The 26982-nt window shown below is 52.6% G+C and overlaps 13 protein-coding genes across 13 annotated transcripts; 6 read left to right on the forward strand and 7 right to left on the reverse strand.

Annotated features, from left to right (window-relative positions):
• Positions 1-4: 4 nt before the first annotated feature.
• On the reverse strand, positions 5-790 carry Z517_00761 (uncharacterized protein; the record flags this gene model as incomplete). The annotated part of the gene is made up of 1 exon (XM_013433725.1): positions 5-790. The coding sequence occupies one exon, from the start codon at positions 788-790 to the stop codon at positions 5-7; it is 786 nt and encodes a 261-aa protein (XP_013289179.1).
• A 1260-nt stretch (positions 791-2050) lies between these two features.
• Z517_00762 (uncharacterized protein) lies at positions 2051-3630 on the forward strand (the record flags this gene model as incomplete). Its single annotated transcript, XM_013433726.1, has 2 exons — positions 2051-2556; positions 2613-3630. The coding sequence occupies 2 exons, from the start codon at positions 2051-2053 to the stop codon at positions 3628-3630; spliced, it is 1524 nt and encodes a 507-aa protein (XP_013289180.1).
• Positions 3631-3977: 347 nt separating this feature from the next.
• Z517_00763 (uncharacterized protein) lies at positions 3978-5270 on the forward strand (the record flags this gene model as incomplete). The annotated part of the gene is made up of 1 exon (XM_013433727.1): positions 3978-5270. The coding sequence occupies one exon, from the start codon at positions 3978-3980 to the stop codon at positions 5268-5270; it is 1293 nt and encodes a 430-aa protein (XP_013289181.1).
• A 3408-nt stretch (positions 5271-8678) lies between these two features.
• Z517_00764 (uncharacterized protein) lies at positions 8679-9566 on the forward strand (the record flags this gene model as incomplete). Its single annotated transcript, XM_013433728.1, has 1 exon — positions 8679-9566. The coding sequence occupies one exon, from the start codon at positions 8679-8681 to the stop codon at positions 9564-9566; it is 888 nt and encodes a 295-aa protein (XP_013289182.1).
• Positions 9567-10164: 598 nt separating this feature from the next.
• On the forward strand, positions 10165-12655 carry Z517_00765 (uncharacterized protein; the record flags this gene model as incomplete). Its single annotated transcript, XM_013433729.1, has 2 exons — positions 10165-11593; positions 11661-12655. The coding sequence occupies 2 exons, from the start codon at positions 10165-10167 to the stop codon at positions 12653-12655; spliced, it is 2424 nt and encodes an 807-aa protein (XP_013289183.1).
• A 734-nt stretch (positions 12656-13389) lies between these two features.
• Positions 13390-13776, reverse strand: Z517_00766 (uncharacterized protein; the record flags this gene model as incomplete). The annotated part of the gene is made up of 1 exon (XM_013433730.1): positions 13390-13776. One exon carries the CDS (start codon positions 13774-13776, stop codon positions 13390-13392), a length of 387 nt encoding a protein of 128 aa, XP_013289184.1.
• Positions 13777-14339: 563 nt separating this feature from the next.
• On the reverse strand, positions 14340-14974 carry Z517_00767 (uncharacterized protein; the record flags this gene model as incomplete). The annotated part of the gene is made up of 5 exons (XM_013433731.1): positions 14340-14636; positions 14689-14704; positions 14755-14803; positions 14856-14882; positions 14944-14974. 5 exons carry the CDS (start codon positions 14972-14974, stop codon positions 14340-14342), a joined length of 420 nt encoding a protein of 139 aa, XP_013289185.1.
• A 389-nt stretch (positions 14975-15363) lies between these two features.
• Positions 15364-17066, reverse strand: Z517_00768 (uncharacterized protein; the record flags this gene model as incomplete). The annotated part of the gene is made up of 3 exons (XM_013433732.1): positions 15364-15735; positions 15789-16681; positions 16733-17066. 3 exons carry the CDS (start codon positions 17064-17066, stop codon positions 15364-15366), a joined length of 1599 nt encoding a protein of 532 aa, XP_013289186.1.
• Positions 17067-17898: 832 nt separating this feature from the next.
• On the reverse strand, positions 17899-19213 carry Z517_00769 (4-hydroxyphenylpyruvate dioxygenase; the record flags this gene model as incomplete). Its single annotated transcript, XM_013433733.1, has 2 exons — positions 17899-18488; positions 18541-19213. 2 exons carry the CDS (start codon positions 19211-19213, stop codon positions 17899-17901), a joined length of 1263 nt encoding a protein of 420 aa, XP_013289187.1.
• A 400-nt stretch (positions 19214-19613) lies between these two features.
• Z517_00770 (uncharacterized protein) lies at positions 19614-20321 on the forward strand (the record flags this gene model as incomplete). Its single annotated transcript, XM_013433734.1, has 1 exon — positions 19614-20321. One exon carries the CDS (start codon positions 19614-19616, stop codon positions 20319-20321), a length of 708 nt encoding a protein of 235 aa, XP_013289188.1.
• Positions 20322-21543: 1222 nt separating this feature from the next.
• Z517_00771 (uncharacterized protein) lies at positions 21544-22295 on the reverse strand (the record flags this gene model as incomplete). The annotated part of the gene is made up of 2 exons (XM_013433735.1): positions 21544-22128; positions 22260-22295. The coding sequence occupies 2 exons, from the start codon at positions 22293-22295 to the stop codon at positions 21544-21546; spliced, it is 621 nt and encodes a 206-aa protein (XP_013289189.1).
• A 631-nt stretch (positions 22296-22926) lies between these two features.
• On the reverse strand, positions 22927-24769 carry Z517_00772 (uncharacterized protein; the record flags this gene model as incomplete). Its single annotated transcript, XM_013433736.1, has 4 exons — positions 22927-23060; positions 23123-23489; positions 23569-24423; positions 24488-24769. The coding sequence occupies 4 exons, from the start codon at positions 24767-24769 to the stop codon at positions 22927-22929; spliced, it is 1638 nt and encodes a 545-aa protein (XP_013289190.1).
• Positions 24770-25568: 799 nt separating this feature from the next.
• Positions 25569-26978, forward strand: Z517_00773 (uncharacterized protein; the record flags this gene model as incomplete). The annotated part of the gene is made up of 1 exon (XM_013433737.1): positions 25569-26978. The coding sequence occupies one exon, from the start codon at positions 25569-25571 to the stop codon at positions 26976-26978; it is 1410 nt and encodes a 469-aa protein (XP_013289191.1).
• Positions 26979-26982: the final 4 nt, after the last annotated feature.

Raw genomic sequence — 26982 nt, forward strand, 5'->3', positions numbered from 1 at the left:
CGTCTTAAAGCCAACCTCGAGTGAGCGGATCTTGATTCTTCTTAAAGCCAACCTCGAGTGAGGGGATCTTGATTCGTCCTAAACCCAACCGCATCCTAGGTCTCTCTGAGGACTCCAGGTGCTGGTTCATGATTTTCACATCGAACTGGACGTTGTCTATGTCCAACACTCCGCTCCGCTGGATCACCCCCCGAAGCGTCTTCGCATAGGAATGGGAGCTGGCGCTGATGTAAACGGTGGGCTGAAGATGAGCTCTGTCATCGCCCACTAGGAAACTTTGCAGGACCACAGCCGTGCTCGAGTTGTTGGAGCGTCCTGGAGTATGCAAGATGATGCCTCGTAGCTGGGCCCGAAGCTCTTCCCACGCTTTGGTGCAGACTCGTCCTAGCGACCATAGTTGATCGTTGCCGTATGTTTGCCCTTGGACTACGGTCTCATCGTTGTCCCAGGGTGCCCAGTCAGGCTTGGCCCTGTCACCTTTGAGACGGAACAGCATTTTGGAGAAAGGATTATGTTCGAGCTTTCCTGCCCGCTTAGTCGAATCCACGCCCCAGTTGTCCCAGTCGGCCCTGTGAGCAGTTGGGACTTCCCTTTTGCCTGCAGTTGGGATGGATGAATGTACCTCAGTACCAGGGGTCTCGACTGGAGAATGTGGTTCTGGTGCAATACCAGGTGTCTCAAGACCAGTCACGATCAGGTGCGATTCGCCATCACCAGTTGAGTGTGGTGGAAAAGCAGAAGTCTCAGTATGAGGATCTGGCGACTCGCCGTCACCAAATGAATTCGACATACTACCGGGATCTCGTTTCTCCTCTTTGCACGACCACGTCTTCAAATGCGTGAGGGCAGCTTCTCGCCTTGAAAATGGGTTATGAGGCTGAATGGATGGAGGGAAATAGGTAACAATGTGGGAACTCGCCGAAATCTAAGGTAAACAGGTCTCAGCCTCCGGGAAACCCCGCCCGACGTGGTTGATCCCGATTGGGCTGGGGCAGCGGCAGGTGCGGTCTTAGTGCACACCCTTCTCAACCTTGCCCTATTGCGAGGGCTAGGCCACGCAGTTTTCAGGCCACGGCAGTTGGGGCGCACGGGGTCAAGCGATGAACCACATAACCCATGTCTAAGACTCTTAGGGGCGGTTTTTGTTCACGGCCTGATGCTGAAAAAAATAAGGCGGTTGGGAGACTGCGACGAATAACGCTGATAGCCTTATCCCAGAAACTGCGGCCTGCATGGTTTCCGCGTATCGATGAGATATGTTTGGCGAGGAATGGTCTTCAACACGCTGCTACAGGTACCTTAGCATCGGCGCTTTCGATACGACGCCCCCCCGGTGACCGGACATCCGAACAGCCAAGTGGAAGGTAGAAGTACATCTTTCCCATCAGATATTGGTCTCAGGGTTCTTTTAAAGATGCCCGCCAAGTGCATCGAACGCGGCTTCTCTATACCCAAGGAAGTCAATTCCTATCATCCCCGGTATACTAGCATACACTACAGCCCATGGACCATCGACAGTTGGCAACACGGCTAAATCGCGCAGGCCGCAGAAGATTAGTGACGAGATTATGGGGAGTCAATCCACTTACTCAAAGGTTGTAGAGCACATTTCGCTATCCCCGAAGCCCATACTGATCGGTTCTGGACAGTCTACAAAGCTTCGACAGCGTTGCTATATCGATAGAGACACTTCTCAGCGCCTTCACTCAGCGGCATCATGCGATTCGAACTTTCGGAGACTTGTACCAGCTAGTTGATTTTCTCAGGGATCCAAATATCTGGTTCGCAGACCAAAGGCAGCTTCCCACCCTGGTACGGAATCCACCAGCGCCTCTACCAGGGGGCCCTCCAATTCCAGCACCCCCTCAGTTCCTGCGCGCATCGGTAGGTGCTGCTTTGATCCAGCATATCTTGCCTCGTATGGGCGGAAGGAGAAGATCTATCTTTTCGAGACTCGGCTTGTGGCTTCAGGTCGGACCCCTAGCTAACGCGATTCATATAGAACCGACAGATTTCCAATTCGATAGAGCTGGCGTGGAGAATATGGCTCATGGCAGGAATAGGACTCGCAGGGTACGATGGGTGGGCAGGAGAGCCCGACTACCAATGGCCTCCCGCTCAAGCAGGCGTCTCTCAGCACGTCGACTTTGCTATGAACCACATCCTTCCGCGGAATGGACCAGGTCCCGAAGTACAGCAGACTTTCCGGATCACGATGCCCGCTCAACAGTCGTGGGGGGTAATAGTAGGAAATGCTATTCAACAATTCGACATCACCACGCCGGCTCATCAAGTCCAAGGAACAATCATGAGTGCAGGAACTATGACCGATCCAGAACTTGATCGCACCTTCACTCGTATATTCACACTCAGGGAAATGGAGCGACTGGGCGACTTTGAAATCCATTTCACCCAAAATCTGTTCAACCACCTCTACGTGGAAAAATACACGGAGCAACGGGCTAACTGGAGGAGGTTGAAGTTCAGCTGGAAGAAATTTCGACCGATTGTTTACGTCTTTCAATACGCCACGCTTTTGGCTCAGCTAAAGACTAAGTAAGTAGAGTTGAATACACCCGTATCCGTTTACCTTTCCTTACGAGCCGAAAAAGCGACCTCGGAAACCATCGTGAACTCATCGACGAGACACTAAGCACACTGGGCCTCCTGATCCCCCAGGACGAACATTCTCAGAGATGGTTCAGCAAAAGGTGGAATAAAAGCAAGCGAATTGACGGTCTCTACGCGGTAGACCGAGCCGCGGGACGGCAGAACGCAAGGTCTCGCCGAATTCGCGATTTCCACCACTGGAGGGCCCGGCTCCTGATCCTCGAGAAGGAATTCGACGACACCTCGCCACAGACCCCCTTGGCATGGTGGCACGATCGTCGCCGCGGCCGAGACTGGGCGACCTTCTGGTGCAGTGTCCTCGCCAGCGTTATCGCCCTAGTCGCATTCATCCTGGCTATATGCGCGACGTGGTACGGGAAAAAATCCGTGGATCAGGCTGTCATCGCAAACGTGTATGCCAGCATTGCGAGTTCAAGTGCGGCCGCTGCGGCAAGTCTGAGTTCCCAGTCCTCGATGGCTGGGAATGCTTCCACATCTTTTGCTGCGACGACTGTTAACAACTGTTTCGTGGAATGTTGCTATGAGGCTATTGCGAGCAGTATTAGTTGTGACAAGCCAACATCATCTACGGCGCAAGGACCCTGTTCAACCATTCCCAGTTCAGCGGACACCGGTTCGAAGCCTTTCACTTCAACAACCCCTTTCACGGCATCAGCGTTTTCTGATCAGTCGTCTTCTATTACAACGCACACCAGTTCAACGGTCCCAGGTCCGACGAGTCTTCGTACTACGTCTCTCGGCTCAACATCTCCTACTTCCAATCAGACGTCCCTTATTTCAATATCGCCCAGTTCAACGACTCCTAGCTCGACGTCTCCTGAGCTGACATCTCCTAGTTCTACGTCTCCTGACTCAATATCTCTTAGTTCAGTATTACCCGATCCGACGTTTGCCATTTCGACAATCCTCAGTTCGACACCTCCCTCTCTACCCAGCTTCTACAGCCTCTCAGTCGGCCCTGGACGACCACAGACCTGGACACAGCCTGGACCACTATGACAGTCAGTAATTCCACAATAGACCGAAGCATAAAGACATCTTGGCGTGCTTCTCGCCCAGCAAGTGAGCGCCCTACCTATTCCAAGAAGGAAAATAAACCGGCGCAACACAACATCCAGGACACAAAGTGAATTAGCCAGCCACGCTAAGAGGAACCCATTGGACCCCAGAAGCCCGCAGAGGCGGAAGGAGAGGACAATGAGGCCGAGGGTGGCCAACGACAGACGAACAGGTCGAGCGAGCTGGTTCAGTCTCAGGCTGAGCAGGTTGCGACTAAATCCAGGGAGATCGTGACGGCGGCCTTGAATGCCATCCCTCACAATCCTAACGAGGAAGATGACCGGCTAATGATCGATACTCCTGCCGGTGGGGCTGAGAAGAACTTGTCCCGCACACCACCGATTCCCTCTGATGGCACCTGCAGATCTAGCCATCAAGGACAAGTCCAAGCGGCACCTCCACTTAAGCGGAAAGATCCACAGAAGAAGCAGTTCCACACTCGTCCGCCTCCGTTGAAGGAGGGATTAGGGCTGAACCTTAATCCGAGCCATGGACATAAAGAGGACGACGAGGACTCCATCAGCAAATCACCTGTCCTTACGAAATTCGCTGTCGCACGCGACGATGCACCCCCAGACTTCATTCTCCTTGCTTTACAACAGAAATCTCCACCGCGGTCCTCACCTGCAGGTTCACCGGATCAGAAGCAGAGTCTTCTAAATCTCAAAACCGCCATAGGTGATTTACAGGACGCAAGCTTCACTAGATTCGCCACTATATTTCCCATGGACTGTCCTTCTCCTGGTCACTTTGCACAATATGCATCTCTGGCGTCTTATTCAGCCATATCACCGCGGGCACCAATCGATCCTCCATCTCATTACGACTTTAGGACAACAACTCCAGACCTGAACACATCAACATCTAGCTACACTAGTTCTTCTACTGCGGCATCCGCCCCGTCCTCGTCGATTGCCGGACCATCTCTAGCTGCTTCACACTCATCGCCCTTAGCAGCTGTGCTTGATCAGGACAGGGACAGAACGCGACGTGAATCTTTCGAGACCGAGTCGAAATCCCTGTCCGAGTTACGATCTGAGGCCCCTCCTGGTGATGGCTCTTCCTCAACGCGTTTCATAAGTGGTGCTTACAAGAGCACGTATCATAGATGTACTGCAACTTCTTTTCAGCCTCAGTATTTATTAAACAGCCATGCGAACGTCCATTCTAATATAAGGACTCACTTTTGTCCCGTTAAAGGCTGTCGTCGGGGCTCTAGTGGTCAAGGGTTCAAGAGGAAGAACGAGATGATCAGGTGCGCTACAGCTCATACAATATTCTTCTATATGGATACTAACGCACTCCGATTCGCAGACATAGCTTGGTTCATCCTTCTCCGGGATACGTATGTCCCTTCTGTCCGGATCAATCACACAAATACCCTCGGCCAGATAATCTACGGCGTCACGTATGGCAACATCACGAGGACAAAGACCAAGACGATCCCATACTTCGCGACGTTCTCAACCAGCGACTGGAAGGAGGTAGCCGGGGCGGAAGAAGACGTGAAATGGTCAAAGAGCGGCAAGCCTAAACCACTACGGCGAATAAATTGCCTTCCCCGCTGGGAGCAGCCGTAGTATTATTGACCCCAGCTCCGTGCACCAGGTCCGCCTGCGATCTTCATGAAGCCCATGACTTTGGTGGTTCTCATTCTTAATACGTACCTAGCGCCATGGTTCGTTTTCTCTACTCAGATAATCTCTTCGTGAGAAGGACTTTTCTGCATCAAGCTCCCCAACCTCACGAAGGCACTGCTGGGACAGCATCAACACTGACTGCGCTCATCCTACTCATGGGTTCTACTCGATTGGATTATGCGTCTTCGTGAGAGGGCTAAGATCACAATCCAAGGACCAAATCGCGAGGCAAATCAAAGGCACTGAATGTCGAAGACAGAAAGAAGGGTATAGTAGAAACGTGGGTGGGCGGACCTGGGTACGTTCCGGCTTCAGTGAATATTTCGGCTAGGGACTTCGTCCTAGAGAGGCCCTTGGGTAGAGGGGCCTAGGTACGTGCTAGAGACCTTCGTCGGAAGAAGTACCTAGTTGCATCAGGATCCGGTGGCCCAAATCGGCTCCGGAATTTGAAAGCACCACCATGCACAGTGTGTAGAGCCTACTTGGGACCCTATCTGGACCTCTATATTAAGGAAGATAAACTTCATGTGAGCCCGGCATTGTCGGAAATATGAAGGCGGGCGCTGTGGCAGGCGGGCGCTGTGGCAGGCGGGCGCTGTGTGCTTGTTCATAAGGTTTTAAGAGGGAGTCAGTGTCCCGCAGTTTGTTTAGTTATAGAACTTATACTTTTCTCTTACGCGGTTTTTACCATCCGAAGTTACCAACACTGAATTGAATCCCCCAGCAGTCCTTTAAAAGTTAGAGTCGGCTCAGTTATAGAAGGGAAGGACTTGCCCGAATGCTGAATGATCAGGGCACACTTATGGTAAGGATGCTTATCGGGATAGTCTGGCTCCTCATCCCGAATGGACCAAGCCGCCATCGATCGGCGTCGAGGCTTGGGGTAAGAGTTGAGAAACTTGTTACGGAATATGGAGCTGGTGGGCCACAAGGAAGGAGGTAGACAGGGAGGATTCCGGAGTAGTCGAAGGTGCGCATGTCCTAATTCAAAACCGATGCAGACACTCCGTAACAGAGAAAGCAGATGGCAAGGGCCAAGGCTGAACAAGCGGAGCATTTTCTGGTGGCAACAAGCTTCGATAGACTAAGCCCTTCCCGCTAGAGAGACAACAAACGAAGGTTTCTGTTCATTGCCCTCATCAGACAAAGCCGACAGGGTGATTACAGGCCTCTCGATAAGTGCGGTCACGGCCGCGGCAGGATGAAGTAGAGGATTGCCATGCTCGTTGGGCTGTTGAGAACGGGACACTTGGTGGAGAATATGACAGGCGGATGTCGATCTATGAGATGCTGCGTCGCGAGATTCAGCCGCACTATCCTCGGATGGATCTTCCCGAGCTCACCATGTCCTTGGAACTTTGACTTGGGTTTGTCTACACCGGGGGTCGGCGGTGGATGATATGGCTGGGTGAGGCCCATGACGCACTCACAATAGTGATTAGAAAAAGGAGCAAGCGTTGATCCAAAATACCCCGGGATTGACAAGGCAGCTCTTAGGCATTCGAGGTCTCAGGGATGTTCACTATCGGACAGTAAAGTGACCTGACAGACTGCGCCTTGTCTCATTTCACACAGGTGTTTGGGACATGAAGGCAGTCCCATTTCCGGGACTTCACCTTCTACAAAACGTATTTGAATTTCAACCACTGCATTTTGACATGGACATCACACCCTCTACTTCACATTCCCCTGCCCCGTCAGACCTTAACCCCTTCGTCTATAAAGTACGTCAACGACTACAACAATATCAACATCAAACTTGAGCTTGAGCACATCGTACTCACCCCATCTAGGAATGCCTCAAAAAACAAGAATAAAGCCTGAATATCCAGACTGCGACCACCGGCACATTGACGGACCCATAACGCCCCTCGACCGCGATGTGCTCGTGGACACTTTTCAAGATGCTAAACATGCCCTAAATGAATACTTAGACAACCTGCACCGTTCTGGCCCTCTGGAGTGGCCCTCCCCAGCGGGACGCAACCACCATTCCTCGGCCTCTGCCTCTACCCCTGGTATGTGCGAGAGAGAGAGAGAGAGAAATGTATGCGTGTGTGGGTGTGCCTGCGCACAGTCAGGGGGGAGAAAGACATGCGTAAAAAAGGACCACACTTTTGTCTCTTCTTTTCCAACCACTGCCAGTAGACATTTTTCTTCCACACCTTGTTACTGGTGTTGTTCTTCGCTGGTACTAGTGTGCCTTTCACCTGCACTGTGCTGCTATGTGAGCTTTCCCCAATTCTCACTCTACGCGAAATTGTCAATCAGTCTCTCCCACAGATCACAACAGTGCCCTTCTGAACTAGATTACAGATCACAAGCTCAGATCACGTTTCCGCTGAAACCCAGTCTCATCTCTTCATTCAACAGCGACTTCACCCAACACACAATACCTCTTGGTTTGAAAAGATTCTCTTTCTCTTCACAAAGCGTGGTTGCTGACTGCTTGGAGAAGCACGGCTCCCATCACCAACTTCGACAAGGCTGACCTCACTCCGTCAAGCAACGCTAGTCCCGAGCTCCCAGGCGGAAGATGTGACTGGTGACGGCGTGGCTTCATCAACTGAGCATCCGCCACCAGAAGCATCCAAATCCAAGGAACAGGAGCAGAAGTCAGATGTCGCCACTAAGACAGAAGAAGAGGACGAAATACGGCTTGTCGGATTCCGTCACGATGTCACGCCATTGTTCCTAACGGTGGAATCTTTGATGTGACTGACGATTTGCTGTCCGGGGAGCAGTCTCACAGCAATGGCGAGGTGTAGGATGCGTCGTCTGACGCATCGCAGGCTTGACGAAGCACAAGCACCTGATGTTCATCCAAGCATTGCGATTCAATTTCTGCGCTATGAGGGTGCTAAAGGCCTCAATTTCGGTCTGAGCAAAGGAAGGAACCGTCCATGAGAGGCAGGACTGACTTACTGAAGGAAGGAGCTTCTGAACCTCGATCAAACCTCTCTCAACAACCCCCTTACCGTCTCCCCCTTTTGGTTTCCCAGCATGTCTTTGTTGTTGTATGCCAACATTTACATTCTCTCTTTTCTGCTGCTATCCTTAGTTGGCGTTCCATTGACGTTGCTTTCTAGCCTCCCTGTATTCTTCAGGAACTGCCGCTCACTCAGTCTCAGAACACAGATCCGATTGCAAATGATCAATTTGACATTTCCCGAAGGCGATAGAAGTTTCGGTTACTGATCCTCACCTCGCTCCGCATTGCCTACATTTTCCGATCCCTCACAACTGTTCACCAAATTCTCGGCGGGTTGGACCTCGCAGGAAGTCTCGTTTGGTAGAAGATAAATAATATTGAACCAAAGCTTTGGGATCTGGAACTAGCAGAAGATAATGTACTTCCTGGCAATACCAGGGGAATTTACAGACTGGGAAGAAGATGCAAACCTAGTGTACCCAGGAAAGCGTGTGTCGAGTCTTTGGCGCCCTTTCCTGGAGAGGTTTTTGGAGTGTCCAGTCCCAAAGGGATTCTATGATGTCGTTCCGGATCTGGAGCCGATCCCCAAAGCCACCGACGCTACAGCAAGCGTGCCGACCACGCAGGCCTCGGGCGGGGTCGGAATGACATCGCGAAGTCTTCAGAGTTGTCGACTACTGATTGGAAAAATCGGGGTGGTGAACTCGGCGTTGGAGAAATGGATCAAAGCCCATGCCCGCATCTGGAGCGCTTACAACTTGCTGCACAAAGACTGCCGTTTGATCGATGCCAGACTGGTCCAATATCTGTCCAGCACATGGCTAGAGCACGACACCGCGGCCCAAAAGCTGCTGGAACAAGTCAAGTTAAAGAGGCGCCGCTGGCTCGAGTTCAAGAGTCGTCTAACTCTTGAAGAAGGTGTGCAGAGAACGATTCGAAGTCCTCATGGCAGTCACCATCCTCGTGGTATGGGCAAGTTGCGAGGGTATGAAACTGAAGAAGGAGCTCAAAAGATGGCCCAGCTGAAGAAAGATTATGGACGAATGGAGGTCTTGGCCTCAAGGGTCAAGAACGATGTATGCTCGTTGTACGCGGCTCAAGGGGGACTGTACGCAGCGATACTGGATAGCAACCCGGAATTCTTCACTGTTGAAGATGCAGGACCTGCGGGTATCGACCTGGAAAGAACCAAAGCGGAGTGGGATATCCAAAATGGGACGGTGCTCAAACTGCGCGTGGAGAAGATGTTGGGAGGAAGAAGCAATGTCTCTGACCTAACATGGGTGGTGTCAGCACGGCCTTGATCATGTAGAAGAGCTGGACGGATTCCATGAGAGTAAAGTGTGTCTTGAACGCCCTAGATCGACAGCAGCGGCAGATAGGGCTCAGATGGATATTCTTATAGCAGCAATTCATCACTTATCCGAGTAGAGTCGAGCGGCTTTTCCCCGTTGTCGTTGGCCACTTTAGTGGTGAGCCAGATCGATGAGACAAGGAGAGAATGTGGTTCAATTAATATCATCTTCATCCTCGGGGGCTAATACGGAATGGGGCAATGACCGCATATTCCTATTTGTTACAAGGCTGTGATGATGGGGTTTGAGGGGCAGAGGGGCAGAAGGGGAACCCAACACGACGCCAAGCGCAAGGCGGAAGGCGGGAGGCGGGAAGCGGGGATTCGCGCATTTGTCTCCGTCGGAGGAAATCAAACTTTCGCAGCTCCTCGCTTTCCATGGTCCAGATCCCCATGCGCCGCCCATGGAATGACCTGAACCCCATGACCCCCGGTTGATCGTCTATGATATTGTTATTTGTCCTCGACACTTGCCGCCCTCTGCGATAGTCTCTGTCGTCTCTTGTTCTTGCCCACGGTGTAGTTGGGGACGAAGCCTATGACCGACCATGACCGACACCAAAGATCACGCCCAACAAGCTCCGGCGGAATCAAATCCGTCCATCAGCAACATTCCTCGTCAGCCCTCGTGGGCAGGCTCGGCCGATGACAATAATATCAACACGTCGCCTCTGCACGGTCGCAAGAGGTCCGCCGATCACCTGCCGACGGAACCTCATGTTTCGCGCAAGGGTAGGGCCTGTTTGGCGTGCCGCAAACTCAAGGTGAAATGCGACAGTCTGGAACGAGGCGATGCTGGATGCTCCAGATGCCAGCGCTTGGGCTTGGATTGTATTACATCGAAACGCATGAGAGTGAGTCTTGACGACGATGGCGAAAACCCTCACCCGTCAATTGTGAGGCTTGACAGAGCTGTCGAAGACATTCTCTCTCGATTGAAGATGCCGCCGCTGGAAGCTTACTCTCGCACTCATCCCTCCCAACACCTGCAACCACCGCCACAACCTATTCCCGCCGACTCCAACGCGCAGACCACACGGGAAAATTCGCGAGAGCCGAACCAAGAAGATGCACATGAAGTTGCTCCTGCGCCGATGGGCAGCTTGTACGAGGTCACTCAACTCAACACCCTGCGGAGCCGCCTTAAGTATGGCGACCCAGCACGTCGTAATTCGAAGAAGAATATGGAGAACGACCTCATTTCGATGGGGGTCATTAGCGTAGAGGAAGCAGAGGAAATGTTCAGCTTGTTCAAGACTACCCTCTCGCGCTATCTGTTCGACGCCACCGTCCACGAATCCCGCACATTGCTCTCTGTGCGCGAATCCTCGACGCTGTTCTTCACTGCCATCATCACCGTCACGTCGCTCCATATCCCAGGCAAAGAGAAGATCCACGCCTCTGCGCACAAGCATCTACGAGACCTCATCGCCGCGTCTTTCTTCGACCGTTTCCATACCCTCGAAGACATCCGCGCCCTGTGTATCGCAGCATTCTGGCTTCCGGATCTCAGCTGGAAACTCTCCGGCCACTGCGTGCGTATGGCGACCGAGTTGAACCTCCATCAAGCATTTTTCAAAGCCCTCTACTCGCAAAAGCAGTCGGTAAGTGACCGTGAACATGCATTTGAGCGAGCCAGGTTATGGTATCTCCTCTACGTCCTTGATCACCACTTCAGCATCGCATACGGCCGGCCGCCGGTGACGGCAGAACTGCAAGCCATCAAAGAGTACGATGTCTTCCTCAATGCTCCTGAATGTACGCCGTCGGATCGGAGAGTGCTGTCGCAGGTTACCTTATTCATTATCTTGAGCAAAGCGTACAACCACTTTGGCTTGGAGGCTGAGAGACTGATGGATGGGGATGATGTCACTCTTCTCACCCATCAGCGCTTTATCGAGGATTTGCATCGCTGGAGATATCAGTTTCGTCATGCGTTGAATAGGGATGCGCATGTGGGGGATTATCCTGCTGTTGGTGAGTTTTTTTCCGCCACTATACTATCTACATTTCTCCGTCTAACCAGGTTACTTTTCCCCCCTAGGCGTCGAATTGCACTACCACTTTGCGTCGATGATGCTCAACTCCCTCGCGTTACGAGGTCGTTCCCTCTTCACCATTTCCTCCACATCAACTCTGCCCACATCTCTGCGGCCACTCGCATCGCACGCCATCTCCTCGGCGCATGAGATCCTGATCATCGTGCTGGAAGAGCCCTCCATTCGGGACTCCATGGTCGGTGTGCCGCTCTACTTGCACACCGTGATTGCCTTCGCGGTGGTCTTCCTGATCAAAATGTCAAGTCGATGGACGGGGATTGGCGTCAGCATCGACCCGGAATTGAAGACAAAGCCGCTCATTGAGAAAGTCATTGAACTGTTCAGGAGTTGTCAGGCAGGCAAAGGCCACATCCTTTACGCGATGGCCGATGGTTTTGAACGACTATTGCGGCGCAACCTGGTGGGTGGGAACGGTCAGCTTGGAAGACCTGCTGGTGTGGAAAACGGCACCCCGGGGTATGGGTCCCTCGATGCGGCAGCGGCAGCGATGGGCTCGCGACAGAACGGTGGCAGAGACACGCCCTACGCCCAGCAACATCCTGGACAGGTTCCGGGACAATCATATGCCAACCAGCCGCCAGACCTGTACGTTTCGTCCCAGACCAACACGCCGACCCTCCTCCCTCCACAACACACCACGACTTCTCCGACACCCTTCACCCCAACAGGTGGCGCGCAACAACAACAACAACAACAGCAGCAGCAGCAGCAGCAGCAACATTCAAACGGCAGCGGCGGCACCAATTTCGACCCCTACGCCCTCTCCCCGCACTCCCAGCCCACGTCGACCTCCGCGGGCACGTTTGGCGGCTGGCAGACCGAGGACGACATGCTCTGGAGCATGGGCATGGGTTACGACCTGTTGGCGACGGCGCCGGACGTCAACGCCCACGGCCTGGGCGCCTTTATCGGGTGGCCTGGCGGTGGGGGCGGCGGTGGCGGCGGGGGGAGCATTGATTCGTATTCGCAGGGGCTATGAGCAGACACACAAAGAGGGGGGGGGGGATTCAGACTAGTTGTACAGGTACATATGTGCACTCTTGTACTCATCGACACTGTATCCCACATGATTTTTCCGGGAGAAGAAGTGACAATGTCGGACTGAACTATATGTTATGCTAGCATGGTACAGCATGGGATGGGATTGATGGGATTATGCTCCAGTAAAGATTCCATGAGGCGTTTCACTTTCGCTTTCACTACAAGGACAAGTACCGAGTATAAGTACCGAGTGCAGAGGGCTGGAAAAGTGGGCGGCCAAGTATGATACATGAAAAAACGACACATCTATGCCAGAGAGCCAGTAGGTAGGCAAGCATACATAGATACATATATTCATATACATGTACGCCATACATACTACCCCACCCCCTACATACATGTATGTATGTAGAAACCCTGCACCTGCGTGTACGAGGCAAGTATATGGTATACGGTACGCGTCCATCACGTGAGATAACGCCCGCTCATTGTCATTATACCCGGTATCATCATGTGACTAATACCCTCGAACATCGTACTTACTTGTCACATGATAGAGATGGTTGAAAAAGGGGGAGGAGGGGGGATAATATCATGTGAGTAACGCCGTCCATTGTGATTACATTACGTGATTTGAGATCTCCAAGCCCTTGAGAGGGAGGGAGAGAAAGCTGTGACGACGGACGCTTCAGCTACTGCTTAAAACAAGACACACGTAAACCAATAACCACGTCATGGGCGAGGGAGGAATACTCGCAGGAGGATCGCGATGATGGGATGGGCCTTGTTGTATTTTCGGTTTGCGGGCATACAGTAGGTATATGTGCTTGCATTGTGCTCTGCGCTGAGGCCCAGGTCCATTTCCATATCCATATCCATACCCATGCCAGTAGCCATGCCAGTACCCATGAAGAGGTCAAGGAGGCTGCGTATGAGAAGAATTGGCTGTGAGCTGTGAATGTGCACACCCATACTCCCTCGGGGGTTCACTTCCTCCAACATGCTTCGTTCCAAGCTGCCTTCGGTGGAGTCCCAACGACCTGTGCCCACTTCGCTTGCCTCGGACCTCGTCTTGTGGTGAAGCATGTAAATCCTTGGCCCATTCCATCCGCCTTCCATAGTGAGGCTCTCGCTCAATCGTAGAGTGATGGCGACAAATACTAAACCCGTGATTGATGATCTGGGACCTTTGTCACGGAGGCAGCATCTGTTGATCTCGCTTGTGTGGCAGTAGAGCTCTGGCTGCCGTCGATAACATCTGCCGGTCGTATTGTGGGTAATGCATTCCCACAGGTCTGCAGAGTGTAGGTATGCGCGGAACGTGAGGTTTGCACAACAAGGTCAACCATAGACCCCCGCGCGCGTGCACATCCATGTACAAGGTGCCAGTAAACGGCCGAATGTCCTGGAGATTTATGACTGTCTTTCAGTGCTCATCTTCTCGAGGACGGGGAAGGCTGGTGATTCAGTGAAGAGTATGGAGTATGCACAGCCCATACATGTATGGATATTCGGGCTCATTTCAATCTCAGGAAGTCGTTTGCATAGACCCCACTCGTGGCCATGCATGGGTTGTCGGTCAACATAAGCAGACGTTCCTGAGACCACCGTGTACCAATCTGCACGCGCGGCAATCCAGGTTGTCAAGGTGATAGAGACGTCTCAAAATGTATCCCCAATCTTCATACTGGCAATTCTGCATTCCGCCGCCCGCTCGAGATCTTCTGCAATACCATCTGGATGTATGGGCCCACAATGGGGATATTGCCGGCAAACGATGCGATGGTCGCAAAGAAGTCGCCAAAGAGGACGAAGATGCCGTAGAGTTCAACCAGGAATCCAGTCAGTGGCCACCGAATCAGTATGAGAAGTATGCCTGCCATGAACGCAGCGGTGCCTTTGAGTTTTTGACGTCGGGCGAAGAAGACAAACGTCTTTTGGATTCCGATGATGAGGGTGAGGCCGATCAGGAAGAGGATCTACGAGTTCAAGTCAGCGTACAGTGACTGCGGCATCGTCGGGTGAACGAACATTTCCCATCGCTAGCCTATCAAGATGTTAGCATGTCGTCCAGGATCTGTGGTTAAGAACACATACATAGAGCGATCAAAGAACATGAGGACACCTCCGAACAAGAACAATCCACCTTTTGCCGGTTAGCGTTTGCGACTTTCAGAGCATCCAGCAGATGTATTTACCTCCCGAGCAGAATGCGACACCAACCTCTGTGAGTAGTCAGCCTCAAACCGTACAATTGAGCATAGAAGAAAATCCGGGAGCGCATACTCTGCATATCCGTGAGCCACATGCTGGGCATCTCGGTGTCCTGCGACAAGTCGTATGTTTCAGGAGTGACGCGTCTCTTTCCAAATATCAAGAGGAGGGTTGTTTAACGATAGACCAAGGTTGTGGGCAGCAGAGAAATACGCGTCCTTTTGTGTACAGGAGTCGGGGGCTTGTAAGAGATGCCAGCGTGGAGCCGTTGGGAATTGTTGAGTTGTCCTCAAGGGGGTGAACATGATGCGCAGGCGGAAGAACTTCGGATCTGGCATTGGGCTTAGCTCAGCCTCGTGAACATTCAGCCTTGTCGACACCCCGGAGAAAAATCACGTTCCGGTCTTTGTCTCGCCAGTGCTAGAAAAGACATGAGACGTGAGTCACGAGTCTCTCAAAGGTCTCGATTTTCAAATATGGAGCATCCACCTTTCACAGGTGACCACCCGTCCAGATCTCACTTTGCGTCATCAAGGGGGACATATCAGGCAAGTTCGAGATATCAGCCATGTCGAATTCGAACGTTGCATCACTCCACATGGTTGGCCCAGACAAGCTAAGTTCTTGAGAGCTATGTAGGGCTGTTCGCGGTAAGGGTGTGTCTGGGTTGATTGGTGATAGAAACTGAGTATTCACGTTCAGTTCCACATTGTCGGAGGAGTCGCCGCTGTCGACAACGGGTGACGATGACACCGCATAGTCGAGCAGATCCCATAATAGTGCAGTCTCGACCTTTGGTGGACTGTTCGAAGCCGCATAGACGTGTGATGTTGCGAAATGTGCAAGTCTAGAAAGCTTCGAAACCTGCAGAGGATTAGTCCAATGACACCAGGAAAGGGGATGCTTGAGGTACTCACGGTGTGCAGCAGGTGACTGTGGGTATTCGCCATTTTCTCGACATAGCTTCTCAGCATTTCAAAATCTTTCGAGGCCCTTGCTGCCAGCGACTCGTCCTTTGAGAATTTCAAAAAGAACTGCGCAGTTGTAATCATCGAGGCCAAGTGACCGACAAACGGATCGAAGATGGTAAAGTGCTTTTCCTCGCATAATCTTAGAACAAGGACGACCCAGGCCGAGTGCAGTACCGCTTGGTCAGTTGCGTGTTGAAGGAACGACGGAGAGCGCAGTCGTGGTCGACCTGGGATCCTAGCAATATGGAGAAAGGGGTGGTTCAAGGTGCAATGTATCGTGTGGTAGATGCATTGTGTGAAGACCCAAGCTGACCAATAGGCACGCTGCTCTTCCAGCTCTGAAGGTGTCCTGTCATGAAACCTGTTGTTCTTGAATCGGTGGGCTTCCGGAAGCACAGTTTCGAACCGAGACATTTCCGACTTGATCTGTTGATACACCGAGTTGGCGGCCCATGGCTCTTCAAGATTGCCCTGTTTGATGGTCTTGAGGTACGACATCAAGCGACCCCATATAGACAATAACTGTAAAGCGTAGGAGCTAATACCGGCGTCCTTCTCCTCCGCACCCTCGAACTCCGCGAGTCTGTTTGGCAGAGTTAATGACGGCCGTTTTGCAATAGGGGGCATCTCAGGCATAGCCTCTTCACTAGAAATGGCCGGAAGACAACGAAAGCTGCTCCCGTGCATTCGGTCAAGTATGAACAGGCTCCAGCAACATCTGGACAGCTCGGAGTTTGCAGAGACTGTCGTACTCGTGGCGGCATTGAACATTGTGTTGGAGCATACGGCCATTCGCACAGCCACGCCTAGAGCCATCCAAGCTCTTGTTGTTTTCCCATCTGCCGGATCCTTCGTTAGCTTAATACAATCCTTACAACGCCTTGACGTACCTGCAATCTCGCTGAGGCACAGCAGGCAGAAAGCCATCAAAGTATCCAGGTCGCCAGAGGGCTCTGCGGCCTGGGCAAACAACAATTCTGACGCCGAATTCTTGTAGAAGTCTACGGCGCGGAATCGGCCGTTGCTGTAGAAATCACTGTCCGAGTATCTGACAGTCAAGGCAAGAAAGCTTCTTAAAAGCCCTCTTGAGAATTTCTGCGCACGAGAAGGCAATCTTTTGACGTCAAAGAGAGGCAGAGGTTGGTCTGCGATTCGGTCGATGTACAGCTTGACCAATGTCTGGAGCACGTCCGGCGGAGGATCTGGTCTGGCACTGGTCAGCATTGCCGACTGAGGAAAGGTCCAAGGTGAACAACCGGTGCAAGGGATCGAATCTTGAGACGCTAGGTGGAGCCGTGCCATCGTGTTGAATGTCTTCCTGTGACAGAATGGACGAGGCGCTGAGTCGCGGCGTCGAAGTCCCATGGAGTCTGGCCGACGACTGTCCCGATTGGAGCTCCACAAGCGTACTGAAACGTCAGTCATGGCAGTTTGTTACAAGTTGTTGAATGGAGCTCACAGACTTGACGGCGTCGACAATCTGCTCCATCCTGGCCTCCAGTTTCTGGACGCGTTGTCGTTCGGAATGGCCATCGTCCTACGTAGACCGTGAGCTATGTTTGTCTCCCCAGGGCTTTGCGGAGCAATCACACAGTTGGTCTACCACCTGATCTGTCTTTCTCGACGCGATATCCGCGCGTATCGCTGCTGCTGCTGCTGCGTGTGTAGCTGCATTGCTGGTTGAGGCGCGTGCAGAAACTGCAGCTGGGTTGTTCGCCCGGACATCTCACTTTCTTGCGTCTACACGGATCGCAGGCTTGTCGAACACGACCCTGAAGGGGACTGAGCTGATTCATGCCCTAGAGGATACCATTGACGTACATACCCCGATGTTACTGGATACACGTGGAATAGAAGAAGAGGCAGAGTTTATGTTCAACGGCAGCAAGTCGGAAGGCGTTCCGCATTTCAGCCTCGGAGATCGACTTTGGCTTATTGTCGTGCTCCAACTCTTTGTCTCGCTCTTCCTTTATTATATCTTACAACAACATCAGCATGCTCTGCACACAACAACTACGTCTGCAGCAATTTGAGATGGCATTAGTTTTCCTATCAATCACAAATTACCACGCGCCATCTGTTCCCTCTCAATGGCCTCGAATAAAGCCTTGAAATTCCCCGCCCCAAACCCCGAAAAGTTATTCCTCTGGATGATTTCGATAAACACTGTCGGCCTGTCCATCAAGTGCTTGGTGAACAGCTGCAGCAGGTACCCGCCCTCGTCAAAGTCGATGAGGATCCCCAGCTTCTTCAGAGCTGTAAAGTCTTCGTTCAACTTCATGCCGGCGCTCTCTAGCCTCTTCGACATCGTTTCGTAGTAAGTGTCTGGAACGCTGATGAATTCGATCCCCCTCTCTTTGAGGTTGGTGACTGTGGTGATGATGTCGTCGGTTCTCAGCGCAATATGCTGGACACCTGCGCCGTTATAGAAGTCGATGTATTCCTCTATTTGGGATTTCCGGATGCCCTTGGCAGGCTCGTTAATTGGCATCTTGATCTTCTCGTCCGGACTGGCCATCACGACCGACTTCAGCGCGGAATAGTCGGTGCAGATGTCCTTGTCGTCCACCGACCAGAATCTATGAAAGCCCAGTGTTCTCTCATAGTACTCGCAAGCGGCCTCCATTTCGTCCCAATCTTGGTTCCCTGGAGAAATCAGCACGGGAGCTCACTGTGCAGTCCGCATGTCAAAACTCACCCACGCAATGGTCAATAACGGCCAAATCGACCAACGGAAGGTATTTGGCCGTCTTGTCGGCATCTGTCACGGATCGATAACCAGGTAAGAAAGCCCCTTGATACTTTTGTCGCTCGATAAGAGTATGAATGGTATCTCCGTATGTTCTGATGGATGCTGTCGTCGTGGTCCCAAAGTCATCGCTCGTGCTTGCTGGTGCTGCAACAGGATAAGCTCCCTTCGCAACGGCAGCGTCGTATACAGCAGCAACGTCGTCAACTTCAAAGGCAACGTCACGGACAGCGTCCCCATGGGTAGTCAGATGATCGTGCATCTCCTTCAAAAGAGCTCGATCGTCGTCAGACAGCCAGGGGACCTTGGAGTCAGGCCCATGCAGCGGCGAACTGAGTACGAAAACAACATCCCCGTTGCGGACAACATGCGAGGCCACCACTCTCGACCCCGTCTCCAGACCACGGTATGCAATTCTTTCAAAACCCATCCGAGAGACATAGAATGCTGCCGCCTGTTTGGCGTTTCCTACCCACCACGCAACATGATCATATCCTCGATAACTTGCAACCTTTTTGGATGTGTTTGGCAATGACTGCATCGACTCCATGCTGTTATGGACCGATTTGGGTCTGATTTCATGGATGGGCATTGGTGTGGGGGCTACGGCACTGGGCGCCATCTTGAAGTTCTTGCTTCTCGTGAGACTTGGAGGGTTGTGAAGGGGGAAGAAGAGTGTGCAACATGCAGTGAGGAAAGAAACTCGCTATCAAGACGCGTTGGATGTGCTATGTAACTGCTCATATGCTACACTGAGGTGCCTCAATAGTTGTGGGGACGGAAGGCACCAAGGCACCTCCGGGCACATGTTCCGCGAATAAGCGAACAATGGGCATTACCTTGACAAAGAAAAGCAGGGTTGGAACGGTGAGACGCGTAAAGCTCTTACCTCAACTTGAGAGCATCGGTTCCTTGCATGGTTGTGCTTCCGCATTTGCACTGAAGCACCATCTTGCTCATAAGTCGACCAGGAACCATCCCACAGACAATCAACATCTTCTATCCAAAAACGACTTGTCAGGATGGCAGCCTCTGGACTGAGTGCGAATGACTCCAGTGTCTTGTCGGCACTATTCGACCCAGAAGCCTCACTATCAAGCACTGTCACTATCAACAGCAGCAGACTTGATGATCGAATACCCAGCAGGGAGAAGAGGTTTCGGGAACAGGAACGACTTGCATTGCGATCAATCAATCAAGAGCAGCCCCAACGAGGTGACATCGAGCGTTCAATCGCCCAATTGACCGAAATCATCACAAATGAACCCTCATACGCCTCCGCATGGAACAACAGGGCGCAAGCACGGCGAATGCTCATCAGGGACGCAGACCTTCCTGGGAACCCAGGTGTCGTGGCTGAGATCCTTCAAGACCTTGCCCAGGCAATTTCACTCCTAACTCCAACTGGACCAAACGCAACCCTTCTGGACTTTGACGCAAAGGTGCTCGCGTCTGCACATACACACAGAGGCTATCTGTTGCTTCTGGCGAGCAAGTCCGATGACAAGCGACAGATGCTTAGCGCCGTGCCGCATCTTAAAGATCTTTCGAGAGAGGATCTGGAGGAAGCTGGGAGCCGGGAGCTTGGGGCGGGAGGCCGCTATGGAAACGAGACTGCGCGGCAGCTGGCGGTCAAGACCAACCCGTACGCAAAGCTGTGCGGATCGATAGTGAGAGAGGCGTTGACGAAGGAGATCTCCGAGTTCTATCAACCTCATATAGCCTTGTAGAGAAGTGATGCAAAGTCGAGGCAATACATGTGTGGCACTGCCTAGCCGCCAGTCCCTGTTCATGGCACGGTTCATGCTCCCTGTCCCTGTGACCTATTTTCTCTCTAGGGGCCATGCAAGTGAGTAACAACAAACAATAAAAACCGCGGAGGAAATCCGCCATATGACGTTCCGCAGATAAGCGAACGAGGTGCGTGTCACAAGGTCTGAATGAAGGTTTCTGGTGTTTTTGGTTCGAGGACGGCTTCGCGGTCCGTGCACGTGCTGAGTTTCTTCCGCCTCTCTTCATCCACGTTCCATCCCAATTGGTTGACCCATAAGCTGGTTCTGGGAGTTCAGGAGACAGATAGATGACAAATGGACAACGGCACATCTCGCTGCAGAACCCATTGCTCAGACTCTCGCTTGGGCACTCGCATACTTCCAGGATTATTTGTCCCTTCGGCACTCAACGGAGCCCCAATGAGACCGCCAGTCATTCCGTCAGGACCTCGCGGAGGCAACCGCTGACGTTGTCTTGTCCCTGACTCTGGTCGTCAGATTGGGCTCGTCTCGACTTCACGGCGCAGAACGCCTCCAAAGAAGACGCCGCGTCCGAAGGGTCGGCCTGTCTCGGTCAGACAAGGGGAGAACCGTGTTCAACGATTTCGAGATCCCAAAGCCCAGGGTCGGCTTAAAGAGACGTGTGCCACCGAGACAAGGGTGACGCATAACACGCACCAGAGGGTGAGACGCGTTGAGCAACTCGCCATGTGACCACAGTTGTCAAACGTGTTCGAGAAAGGCAGCTCATAACGAACCCCCTTTCAGTGTCTGAAGTATCGGTACATATTCTACGAGCGCATTTTCCCGTATATGGCGAATAATGCCATTGTACCTAGGTAAATGAAGCAGTTCCCGGGATATATACCCGCTGTTGTCTCACTTGATTCTGCGGTCCTAGTCGTGACTTGACTTACCTGCGTGGCTCATTTGTGGTGGCTCTGTCAAGCATCGTTCAATGTACACATATGTATAGATGAGGGCGTGGGAACAAGTATACGCACGCCTCCACGAGGCTCTCATGCTGAACCTTTTGTATATTGGCAGAAAAGCTACATTGTACCCTCAAACGCCGTATCCCTTTCCCTGATTGATTCTCTCGCTTCAAGCAATCTAGCCAGCATGAACTAAAACCGGGAAACAATCATCATCCCGTACAAGACATTGTGCCAACAGCGGGTCAATTCCTCAAGGCCCTCAATCTGTCTCCCAAGCCCTCCTCAAGTTTCGCCCTCTCTGCAGTTTCATTTGCCGGTAACTCCTGCTCCGGCACATTCTGCTGCATTTCCTGTGATAGCTCCACTCCCGCTTCATCGGCGACCCGGCTCATCAGAGCCTCAACCTCACTCTGACCTTCCACCCCAACCTGTTGACTCTCAACACCACCTGCGACACCCTCGTAGTAGCCTGTAACAACGTCGAGATCCTCAAATTGGGATTCAAATTTCTCCATCACAGCTCCTATCTTTTCCAAGTCCATGTTCTTCAATGCGGCATCCATCCCCTTGACAGTCTGAGCCATGGAGGCAGTCACGGTGCGCATGGTTATGGCTGTTTGCACCCGGGCGGCCACGGCATCGATACGAGCCGCCAATGTCAGAAGCTGGATCCGCTGTTGGGAATTGCGCACCGAGTTTGTGGCATAGAGACGAGCGATCTGGGGTTGAGGCGGGGTTTGGGTCAGGGCTTTCTTGAGCTTGGCTTGTTCGGCGCGGGAGTCTCGGTCGGCTTTGGCAGCTTGCCTATTGAGTTGTTTGGAAGTGAACTGATGGGTGTATCGTCAGTCTATGGACACTGGCATGGGGAGTGTTGGTTGCAAGCAAATCCGCCCACAATTGCTGGTTGGGAGGCAGCCGTGCAGCATCTAGGCCGATTGACCAAATGCCGAGGACTCACCTTGAGGTTGAAGAGAGCCTTCTCGAGGCCAGACATATTGATCGAGATCGGAAGAAGAGCGCACAAGACCAGCACGCGGGTTTGGTTTCTGGCTGACGGATACGGCGGCTAACTGTTCGGGTGATTCACCAGAGAGCAGTTGGGTATAATGAGAGATTTGGAGCGAGAGGTGTCTTTGGGTTCGCCTAGACAGTATCGATAACTTGAGATATGCGCAGGGCCTGGCGAAGTGCGATGCCTGTGGTCTGAAAACGAATTGACTTTGGTGATGTTCGAGGCCTGTTGGAAGTTGCAGCGACGCAGCGGATGACGATGGCGGGGACTTGCCAAGCCCCACAAATCTATCCGACATTTAACCGAAGACTACAAGAATGGAATCCCGACCTGTACCACTAGGTTACGAAGGTTCGAGAGAAACACCAGAGGTATGTTGCAAATAGAGCAACTCTTGGCCAAATGGACTTCATTTTAACGTCCCAACCGTTTGCCTCTCTGGACAGGCCAGTGCCTCAAGGTGAAATCTATCGAGACCTATTACAATGTAACCGCGGCCAGCCGTAATGGCGGCTCCCAAAGCAACCTCCCTCGCAGGTGACAATGATGCCAGTGCTTCAAATCTCCCGGTTCAAACATCAAAGCTGTGGATCCATGTGCCCAACAGGCTCTGTTAACCTGACCATGCTGTGCCGTTGATGATTGAGTCAACCCGGGCAGCGGTGTTGGCTAATGCTTCATCGCAATATCGGTATCCAACCAGCTGCACAGATATAGGCGCGTCTTTGTAGTCTTCGGGTCCCGTGTCTGCCAGGTGTGAGAGGTTAGCAGGGTCATGCAATTCGAAATCGAAGGACCGTTTCACATACACAAACTATACATGCGAGCATCCTCAGCGCCAAATCGGGCATTGCTGGGGTCATCCACCACGTCGGATTCGCGCACTGTGTCTACCGGAATGACGACGGCCGGGTAGTCGAGATAATTCCACAAGCCAGTGTAAGTCGCCGTCGTCCACTGATCCAAGGGCACGGCTGTGTGCTGCGCCGGCGGCATCAGGATCGCGTCGAGGCTATTGTCGAGGAAGAGCCTGAGGTATTCGCGTGCTGCTGCTTGACGACGCACGTTGAGGCCAAAGAATCCCCGCAGATCGGTGCCTGGGAAGTTATTGATCCCGATTGCTTTGACAGAAGGAACTTCAGGCTCTCCGGTTCGGGCGAATAGCTCGAGATAGTTCTAAGATGGGAGATATCTCGTGTCAGTCTTTCTTCTTCCAAAAGTTTCGAGTAAGAGGAGATGGGACATTGCAGCTTACTTCGCTTCCCAGCAACGTCCAATACCGAATCAGGTCGAAATAGTGGTCTTTGACACTGGGCAAGGAAAGCGGTACGAGTTCAATATCCTCATTTTGTCGCAGAAGGTCCGCTCCTTTCTGGAGGCCACGTCGAACCGGTGGCGAAGGAGTGTACATACCGTCGTCGGCGACGACACCTATCCGAAGCTTCTTCTTGGGCTCGAGATTCACCCACGGTATCGATATCACCGTGCTGTCATACCGCCAGGTTTGTGCTGACATTGTCGTTTTGAGGAAAAGAGCAACATCCCGAAGCGACGTGGCCATCGGTCCAGCCGAAGAGCGCACCCCATCTGTACCAGGAGTTGTGAGGTCCCTTACACCACCATGGGGAACCAGTCCGACACTGGGTCTGAATCCATATATGCCGTTGCAGAGGGAGGGGATACGGATACTCCCGCCAATATCCGTACCGACTCCGAGCACGCTGCCTCGAAGGGCAAGGAGAGCACCCTCACCACCAGTGCTTCCACCTGCCGTCAATGCCGTATTGCGAGGGTTCAAGGTCCTGCCGAACACATTGTTATGGCTATCGCCAGTCATGATTGTCTGTGGAAGATTGGTCTTGCAGTACAGCACTGCGCCCAGCTCAAGCAGCATGGCCGCAGTCCCGCTGTCTTCCTCTGCTGGTTCGTTGACAAAACATGCCAATCCTGTCGATGTATCATATCCAGAAACCTGGAAGCTATCTTTCAACGAGATCGGGAGGCCGTGGAACGGACGCAGCGGCTTTTCAGGGGTTTGTTTCCGTTCATGATCAAGTGCACGGGCTCTCTCGATGGCCTGGTCGAAGAAAATCTCCGTCAAGCAGTTGGTCTGTCGACCCAGTGAGCTTTATAATATAAGATACGCCACGAGACGAAGGAGTGGATTGACAAACCAGTTGCTGCGCAATGGCTGCCCTCTTGCAGAAAGCCACGGTGACCTCTTCCGCCGACCAAACACCATCCTTGAGTTTCTCCAGAAGGGCGGTTGCGTCAAAGTTCGAGGTGATGTTGTACTCGGTGTCGTTCAAGATGCCACACGTCTGCGGTACTTGCATGAGATTTGTGAGCCCGTGATATTGTTCAGAGGGTAGCAGCCATTCTTTAGGGATCTTGGACTGCCGTTCCCACTGCTTCTCGGCCGCGATGGCTTGGTAGTTCTTGGGTGCGCTCGACATGTTGCTCTGCACGTCTTCTGCTTCTCAGAGTATTAGACGGTTGATTGCCTTTGCTGTAATAGGAGACCTCCATGGCTGGCACTCTTATACTGCGTTGCGAGCTCTCGACTCTGTCCCCAAACACCATGATTCATCTTGCTAGGAGTAACTGGGGCGGAGACACACCGTATAGTGCTCAAATAATTTAAGAATTCGCCGGTTCCGGTTCGAAAATAATCCTATCCCACGCGGCTGAGAAGAAGGCTTGGGTCAGGCCTCCCAGTCCTGTCACCGACGGGCAGGGTTCTGGTGCGACGTTCCCCTCCTGCATCCCTTATCTCTCATCGGACTCGTATCCCGCGAGAGCTGGGCTTTTTGTTTCTCCGTCTTTCGGTATTCACTTTGACTTCGTGTCAAGAAGAACTAATCCTCTATCCAACCCTCCGGTCATCGTTCCGGTCGATTGTGGATTCCTGGCTGGTTGCGCCAATCGGGAGCTTGACAATCTATTCGAAACTCCCCACCTGCGACACCACGTTGTGTCCCGTTCCAACTTTGGAAACCAACCTCTTACCGTGTTGTCTTCGAGACAGTACTCTTAACAATAAGCGTGTGAACCGCGACCGGAATATTGATTCTGTTCAGGCTCGTGAACCTTGCTCCCTGATTGATAGCGAGGACGAGTTTACTAGTGGCCATTGATTGTGTTCACCCGAGAAAAGTCCCGTTTCTGTTACATTGCGAATCAGTCGCTGTGCTCTCTCGCCCTCCCTTCTTCATTTGCTGGTGTCCTCTTGCCGGGTTACTCTGGAAGGTCAAAATGGCGTCAGTTACGCCCCGGCGCCGTGGAGTCCGGACTGCGTGTGACCGATGTTATTCACTCAAGGAACGGTGCGAGCGTACCGCCATGACTTCCAAGTGTATCAGATGTGAGAGGCTTGGTCATATTTGCCTGAATGTGCGCCCACTACGACAGGCGGGTCGAAAGCCCCAACACCAAGAGCGCGGGGCCTCTCAAACAAGATCCAGCGAGTCAAGCACGAGCAATCTATCGCAACACGACGTCGGTGACTGGCTGCGGGACGTCCCTGATCTCCGCCCGGAAGAGAGGGAACTGATGTCTTATCTCCTATACCAACCCGAAACCCTGCGCTTCTCCGTGGTCAGCCCTAGCTTTGAGGACGCCCAACGGCGGTCGTTGGAAGCTCCATTGCCGGCCGCTTGGCCTGTACTCAAAGATGCTTATCTCGCCTATGCAGGTGGGCTGCGAGCGTCTCATGCCGACATCACGCCCGGTGTGAACGTGGACACTAACCTCTGCCGTGCATCGTCCGCCATGAGAACATTGCGTATGCTGCCAGTAGCAAGTCCCGAGGATGCCGCGTTGTGTCTGACCCTGGGAAATGCATTGGCAATGTATATCTACACCGCCGTGGGCGTGGGTGTACCCGACATCTGCCACTACTGTCTCAGCACTGTCAAGCCCTACATTGAGCCGATGGCATCGACCCCTGAGACAGATTCTCGGCTCGTCTTTCTCGTATTGCTCGAGGTGATGGACTGCGCGGTCCACCGCCGGAAGCCGACACTCAAGATCCAGTCACCATCACCCACCGGCGTGGATCGCCACTTGGGACTCTGCCTCCCTCTCCTGCCATACTACTACGATCTCTGTGCCATCAGCCACTCTCTGGTCAACCCCGGCAACGCCGATATCATAGCCACATTCCATCAGCATCTCAACGGTATTCAAGCTGCCGTGAACGCATGGCAGCCGTCTCCGCCAAAGAATTTCGTCAACAAGTTCTCGCCCGTCGAAGTGGTGCACCTCCTAGCACAAGCGAGGGTGTATCGATTGGCGGCTCTGCTTCTCGCCCATCGCCTCCAACACTCCTTTGGTCAGCAGGACGATCAGGCAGACATCTGGTCGCGTGAGGTGCTGATGGAGCTCGAGCTGGCTCGACGGACGACACGACGGTCGCTCCGGTTTGTCACGCTGCCTTTTATCACTGCGGCTATCGAGATTCGAGACCCGGTGGCACGGACCAAAGCGGTACAGGATGTGGATGAGTACGTTGATCAATTTATGCCAGTCGTGCAAGAAGCCACCAAGACCTTTTTATCGCGGATCTGGCGCGAGCGGGATGCTCAGGAGATATCTTCCTGGTTTGACTCGCTTCATAAGCCATGTGTGATACTCGATTCTCTGAAGGGATCGAGCCACGTGTGAACTT

Source organism: Fonsecaea pedrosoi (genome assembly GCF_000835455.1).
Source record: "Fonsecaea pedrosoi CBS 271.37 unplaced genomic scaffold supercont1.1, whole genome shotgun sequence".
NCBI lineage: Eukaryota > Fungi > Ascomycota > Eurotiomycetes > Chaetothyriales > Herpotrichiellaceae > Fonsecaea > Fonsecaea pedrosoi.